At 46.3% G+C, this 7557-nt stretch overlaps 1 protein-coding gene across 1 annotated transcript; it reads right to left on the bottom strand.

Annotated features, from left to right (window-relative positions):
- Positions 1 to 1265: 1265 nt before the first annotated feature.
- FAM136A (family with sequence similarity 136 member A) lies at positions 1266 to 7344 on the bottom strand. The gene is made up of 3 exons (XM_049785131.1): positions 7232 to 7344; positions 4877 to 5017; positions 1266 to 1584 (listed from the first exon to the last, which is right to left on the bottom strand). The coding sequence occupies exons 1-3, from the start codon at positions 7235 to 7237 to the stop codon at positions 1396 to 1398; spliced, it is 336 nt and encodes a 111-aa protein (XP_049641088.1). The 5' UTR covers positions 7238 to 7344; the 3' UTR covers positions 1266 to 1395.
- Positions 7345 to 7557: the final 213 nt, after the last annotated feature.

Genomic DNA, 7557 nt, shown 5'->3' with positions numbered 1-7557 from the left:
ATAAGGTGCTGGGCCAATGCAGGATGTAAACACCAGGTAAAAATAGTATTTGGTGGGCCCGGAGAGATAGCACAGCGGTGTTTGCCTTGCAAGCAGCCGATCCAGGACCAAAGGTGGTTGGTTCGAATCCCGGTGTCCCATATGGTCCCCCGTGCCTGCCAGGAGCTATTTCTGAGTAGACAGCCAGGAGTAACCCTTGAGCACTGCCGGGTGTGGCCCAAAAACCAAAACCAAAACCAAAACCAAAACCAAAAAAAAAAAAAAAAAAAAAAAAAGTATTTGGTGAAGGGGGCCGCTCTCCTCTGCTCTCAAAACAGTCACAGCTCCTGTTAGTCCCTAGCTGGTTGCCTTTTCTTCCTTGACCTTGCTATTGCCAAGGGATTACTTCACTAGCGCTGTTATTTCAGGGAGCCTATGGCACAATATACAATACTGAGTTTAGGTTTGCACTGCATTCTTTTTCTTTCAGGTTTTTTGGATCCAGTCATTTCAAAGTCTTTAAGCAGCCAACAGTTGTGCCTTCACTGTTCACTCCTATCTACTGGTGTACACACAGCTAAACTCCACTCTCTCTTTCAGGGAGTGTCTTCAATACTGTAGTGCCACTCAGCTGTAGAGAGCCTCAGGGCCCTCAAGACATGGTAGCCAGCAAGAGATGCTTTGCCTCTACTACCAACTGTGGTATCACCTGTCATGTTTCTGCAGGGTTCCGGGCTGAAAGATGCATTGCTTGGAAAATTTCAAGTTGTGTACATTTACATCATGGAAATAGACAGCCACAGGAACTGCAAAGTTCTTAACCAAACTATCCTCTTTCCCAAATCCATATATTAAATCAATTTTGTGCCCTTGTATACAAAACAAAACCAAGCAAAATAAAGACCTAGAGACCTTTCAAACACCCAACACCCAATAGTAGGGACCTCATCGATTTTGTTTTCCAAGTTTATAAAAAAAGAAACCGAAAACAACGTAGTGATCTTTATGGTCAAAAGAGGTTCGAACAAATGCCTCCCTTCACTCTCCATCAGAACACCGGCAAAACCTGCTAACTTCTTGGTAGACATCTGAGGGCTAAGAAGCAGCTGGTACTTTGGAGAGTTATGATTTGGCATGAGAAATCGTACAGCCAGCATGAGTACTTGCCACAGATATTTAGGTTCTCCAACATTTTCCTATGTTATTTCTGATCCAAACTTGAGCACCATTTATTTTTTCTTATTCACCAGTAAGACTGAATAAAGTAAAGGAACCTGTGTCTAGAGGCAAGTGACAGGCCTAAAACTTGCTGCCCTCCTTATTCATTTGTAAATGCTGCTTAAAAGACCAACATCCCCAGTTCTCTTTTTCAAAGAGATTACTGCTCTTAGTCACATTGGCCAGAGGCAAAGACTTCTATTTCCCAATGGATGAGAGAGACTCCTTCATCTTCTTGGTCATGGTTGGGATGAGGTGCATATGGTCATCGACACACTTGGTCACACAACTCTCCAGCTGTCTTTTCACCTGAAGCTCTTTATGCCCTGCATCTATCGAATCTTTGGCTTTGTCATTGCAGTGCATGGTGCACCGGGCCAGGCGGTCCTGCAGCAGGAAGAGAAGAGAAAAGGCTGAGAGGCTGGTTTCCATTTACCAAGTACTTAGCAGGTGCCAGCCCCTGTGCTACATAGTTGGGCTGGATATAATTTATCTTGATTAAATAAAGGGACACTCTAGTGCAATGAACCAAGACTAGCTAGAATGAAGCAGAAAGTAGCAACAGGAGGACTCAGAGACAGTGTTACTAGAAAGCAGGTGAATGCTACCATGAATTGTAAGAAGCTTCTTCAGGACATGAGAAGTAACCAAAAGTTACTGCTCTTCAGCTAAAGACTAAAAAACATCTTGGCTTGTCTTTGTGAATGAAAGAAACTCAATTGCTGGCAGGAAAGATAGTTCAGTGAGTAAGACACTTAATTTACAGGAAGCTATAGGTTTACACATTACTGCATACCTCATACGGTCCCCAAGCCCTGCCAGAAGTGATTCCTGAATGCAAAGGCTGGAGTAAGCCCTGAGCATAGCTGCATGTGGCTTATATCCCCCACTCTCCCAACTCCCAACCCATTCAATTTATTGTTCTTGGAGGGCGAGGGGGCAATATTGGGGATGACCACATTAATTCAGCAAATATTTATTGGATATCTATTATATCCAATAAATCTCCTAGTGTAGGGAAATAGAATAACACATAAGCATAAAGTTCTTCCTTCAAAGAACTTACCCACCAATGAGACAAGCCTGGTACACAATACTGTGGAAAACAGGTGACTACATGAGTTAGTTAAGCCTAGTAGCTAACATCACCTAGAGATTGGAGTTTAAAAGTTGTCAGCACGGGCCGGGCGGTGGCGCTAAAGGTAAGGTGCCTGCCTTGCCTGCGCTAGCCTTGGACGGACCGCGTCCCCCAAGCCAGGAGCAACTTCTGAGCACATAGCCAGGAGTAACCCCTGAGCGTTACTGGGTGTGGCCCAAAAACCAAAAAAAAAAAAAAAAAGAGTTGTCAGCACAAGAGATACTTATAGCTGTGAGATAATGGAAACAGACAGAAGAGAGGGTTCAAGGATGGCCTGGACACTCTGATGCTCAGTCTAGAAGGGGACAAGGCAGTAAGGGAGGCGAAAAGAGCAAGGACAGAGAGGGAGGTGACAAACCAGGAGACAGAGACCACCTTTTAGGAGAGTGATCCGCTGATGTGTCATCCATGCAGAAAAACAAAATAAGATGACAATGGTGGAATGGTCTCATGCAGGGAGATGGTAAGGGCATTTCTGGCACAAGATAAAAAAATCTGGTAAGAGTAAACCAGTAATTATTGAAGAGTAAATGAAAAACTACATGGCAATACCTGGATTGAAAATTCAAAGACCCTATCTATAAGTCAAATGTCAAAATAGCACAAAGGAACACTAGAGTTTCATGATTTTGGAGAAATTACTCATCAATAATTTTTAAAGGACTTTGTTTTGCAGGATGTAAATGTCTTATTATATAATGTAAATTCACTATGGAACAGAATCAGTCTCAGACTATAAAAACTGGTCTAGAAATAGACGTTGCTATCCTCAAGTTCCAAAGCAGTACATTCAGAGAAAAGGAGTCAAATGAAATTCTAACTATTAACTCTCCCAAAGGGGCCCAGGGGAATTTTTGCTTGTTTGCTTTTGGACCATACCCAGTGGTGTTCAGGAATCATTCTTGGTGGAGTTGTGCAAATGACTGAACCCAGGATAACTGTGTGCAAGACAAGCACCTTACCCACTGGACTATCACTTTGGTCCCCAGGGGACTCCTCAGAGGAGCCTGTGAACAGATGTCAGTGAGCCAATATTAACTTTTTAGAAAAGCAACTCATCATTATAGACTCAAGCTGACAGCAGAGTGCTACAGGGAAGAGCAAAGGATTGGAGAGATTGCAGGGTAAAGTGCTGGCCTTGCATGCAGCTGGCCCACTGCCAGGGTTCAATCCTGAGCCCTCAGTCAGATATAGCTACCTAGTACACTGGGTGGTGTGACTTCCCCCCAAGGCTCCCCTGCCTCATAGGAGCCATCCTTTGAGAAGAGGTGAGGGGATCAGAGATAGCTTAATAGGCTGAAGGCACATGATCTGTATGCCTGGATTTGATATCCATCACTGCTTGGTCCCTCAAGCCCTGAGCCAGAAGTGGCCTGAGCACTGTTGGATAGGGTCCAAAAAAAAAAAAAAAAAAGGAAGAAAAGGGGGGAGGAGGAGGAAGAAGAGAAAAGAGAAAGAGGGGAGGAGAAAAGGAGAGGGAAGAGGGCAGGAAGAAGAGGAAGAAGAAAGGAGGAGGAAGAGGAAAAGGAAGAAGAAGAGGAAGAAGGAAGTATTTACTTCCACACTATGACACAATGATGGCTGGACCACCTTATGTCACAGAATCCAAGGAATTCTGCCTTTGGACAAATCAGGACTGAGTGATTATGCATGCTACCCATGGCAGTGCTTTAAGCTTTCTCCTGGCTCTGTGCTAAGGGATCATTCCTGGTAGTCTTGGGGAATAATATTGGATGCTAGGGAATTGAATATGGGTTGGCTGCATGCAAGGCAAGCACTCTATTCCTGTATTATCTCTCTGGCCCCAGAACCAGCATGTTTCAGAAAACTTCTGTTAGTGTGTGTCTGAGGGCACACCCAGTAGTACTCAGGGGCACCAGTGATAGTGGTGGTAGTAGCTGGATTTAAACTGCTGTGTAGTCACAGCTGCATGCAAGGCAAACGTCATAACTTTATACTATACAGGGGGCTGCAGAGTAAGTAGTACAGAACACTTGACTTCCATGCAGCTGACCTAGGTCTGATCCCTGGCACCTGCCAGGAGCACAGAGCTCTGAGTGCAGAGCCAGAAGCAAATCCCAAGCATGACTGGGTGTGATCCTAAACAAACATTTTATACTATATAGTAAATTTTATATCTATGACTTCTCCTACCCCAAATATAGAAGACTTACTCCCCTTGGACACCAGTTTTTCTTTCTTTTTTAGTTTTAAGGCCTCAAGCTCCTGGTTCTGGACTCAGAAGTTTGTGGGGGTCATTTGGTATCAGGGTGCCCTGGGGGAAGAGCAAAGGCCTCTGGGCTTAGCCCTTTGAGCTCTCTGGCTCCTATGGCTGTGAGAAATACAGCACGCAAATTCCTGGACTTGTCCCCAAATTTCAAACCCTGTGAATGATAGATGGATCAGAAGATGATCAGATACATTAAGCTAACCAAGCAACTGCTTGAAAGCCAAGCAGTATGAAAAATGTTTTTCCTCATCTGCAAATACCACCCCACCTCCCATCAAGGCCTGGTGTCCTCTACCCTGTATAATCCATACCTGGAACTTCTCCAGCTCACTCGTCACCAGGGCCTGGGCTTGAGCCAGTGGGGCATGGCATCGCTCAATGCACTGGTGAACCTGCTGCATAGATGCCTGGCTGTCCTCACAGCAACTGGCACTGCATCGGAACATAAGACCCTGGGAAGAAAGGCAGGAGGGCATAAGGGTAGAGAGTGCTGCGGACAAGAGATGCCTATGGAGGGTCATGGGCATCTATGATCCTTCCATCTTCTGAGATATTCATCAGGACCTTTTGACTCACCAGGATGTAAATTATTATTTTTTGGTCATACTCGATGGTGTTTAGGTTACTCCTGTTCTGCACTCAGGGATCTCTCCTAGTTGCCTTGGGGGACTAGTTGGGGTGCCAGAGATGAATCATCCCCTGGGTCAGCCGCATGCAAGGCAAGCACCCTACGGCTGGGAGAATGAGCTTCTGTACCTCACTTAGGCTCACCTGTTGCAATGATGGCTTCGTGGGCAAAGGAGATATGTTAAAGAAACTCAAAAAAATTTTTTTTGTCACTATATAAGAGGAAATTCAATAAGTTATAGCTGTTAAGGGAATATATCTAAGATACTCAAAGAAGATATACATGTCCCTTTTATGTTTTTAGAAATAGTTAGGGGGGGGTGCCGGAGAGATAGCACAGCGGTGTTTGCCTTGCAAGCAGCCGATCCAGGACCAAAGGTGGTTGGTTCGAATCTCGGTGTCCTCATATGGTCCCCTGTGCCTGCCAGGAGCTATTTCTGAGGCAGACAGCCAGGAATAACCCCTGAGCACCGCCGGGTGTAGGGCGCCCCCCCCCCCCCCCCAAAAAAAGAAGAAATAGTTAGGGGAAGTTGAATCCAGAAGAACTGGGAGGGAATATAACGTGATAGCTTATTTCCATTGCTTTTCTATGCTCACTAGATCACCAAAAGAATTTTAAATATTAATATCTAGATTTTCACAATAAGATAGTTTTTTTAATTTTAATTTTAATTTTATTTCTTTTTACTTTTTACTTTTTTATGTCGTGTTCCGGGGCAGTTCCAGTGCCCGAGACCTCAGGCAGGTCTCGGGAGGGGGGACCTGCCCAGGGCTTTTTCTTTATGCTTGTTTGACACCGAGTCTACCATTTGCAAGGTGGACTGGCAACACAAAGGCGGCTAAATGAAATATTTTTTTCTGCTTTCAGTTTGCTCTTAGATTCTGGTAGCATGAGGTAAGCTTGGAGTCCTATTTTCTATCATCTGTAGACTATCTTAGTTGGATTTTGCTCAGGTGGATACCACTGGCTCCTATCTTCAAGAGATTACCACCACTGAGTCCTACAGGTGGTCTTCCTGGAAAAAACTGCAGTGGATCCCAAGTAAGACCATGGCCCTCATTCCCACTTTGTGTTCAGAATAGGTTTGTTTCAGTGGTCCCTGGCTTGAAGGACACACAGATGAGACCCTCCTTTGGTCTGTAATTTGGGCTTTCTGGAGTCTCCAAAACGACTCCTAGCAGTCTCATATCAGGAAAATATTTTGAGTGGGGACATCTCAGAAAACGTGTATGATAGCAAGCACAGGTACACAATGAAGGGATGTGAGAAAAGAAACCCGAATAATATATATATTTTTTAATTAATTTATTTAAAGAAAAAGCATTAACATAGTTGACATGACTGATAATAATTTTAAGATAATTATTGTAATTATAATATAATTATTATAAAGGTGTGAGAGTGGCAATTGTTTGCATAGACCCAGAAAAATATGGGTAAAATGAAAATAAAGAAAAAAAGCCTTTTCCTAAATACAAAGAGACCTTATCCCTGAAGCTCTCTGGCCTAAGACCGACTCTGGGCTCCAGGCATAGACACCCAATTTTTTAATGCCAAGAGCTTCGGCCACAGGGTTCAGAGGTCAGCACTCAGGTAACTTACACACCACCAGGGGGCATCGTCTAGGCACTAATGAATGACTCCAGGGGCTCCAGTGGTCACCCAGAATCCTAGCAGAAAGGCTGGCCTGACTGCAACTGAACAGGAGGGGATGGACACTGACAGCACCGAATGGAAGTGAATGAGGGGTGCAGAGGGGAGCAAAACCAGGCAGAACCCAACCACAGGCCTCTGGGAGCTCCAGCTCTTCGGGCCTTTCACCTTGCCAGTGCCCTTTCGGGGTCCTTTCTGGGGGTCCGGGCTGCGGAGCTTAAGGGGAGATACGGGGGGCCGGGGAGGCCCAGTAAGGGGTTCTGGGCCTGAGTGGGGTCAGTCCCTCCCCCTGGGCCTCTGGACAGTAGAAATCGGGCGATCACTAGCCGGGGGACACAGGACCCACCTCCTGGGCACCCCCAGGCAGCGGCCCCGGCCCGCCTACCTGCATCTTGCGTATGTTCTCTCCTCTCCAGGCTCTTCACCATGGAGTCCACCGCCTCCTGCACCCGCAGCTGCTTGCACCTCCGCCATGGCGACCCCTGCGCATCACCTCCGCCGCGTGCACCGCCGAGCCCCGCCCCGTCTCCGAGGCCGCCGGCCGGCCCGGCCCACGCTGCCCCCTGGCGCCCGAGGGGAGCGTGGCACGCAGGGAGGCGGGACGCGCGGCCTACTCGGCCTGACTCCGCCTGCAGGAGTGCTCCGCAGCCTGGAGCAGGACAGTGTCTGATTCTGACCCTTCAGGACATTTTCAGGACATTTACTCCGTGC

Source organism: Suncus etruscus, chromosome 12 (genome assembly GCF_024139225.1).
Source record: "Suncus etruscus isolate mSunEtr1 chromosome 12, mSunEtr1.pri.cur, whole genome shotgun sequence".
Lineage (NCBI taxonomy): Eukaryota > Metazoa > Chordata > Mammalia > Eulipotyphla > Soricidae > Suncus > Suncus etruscus.
This window is presented reverse-complemented; position numbering and strand designations above follow the sequence as displayed.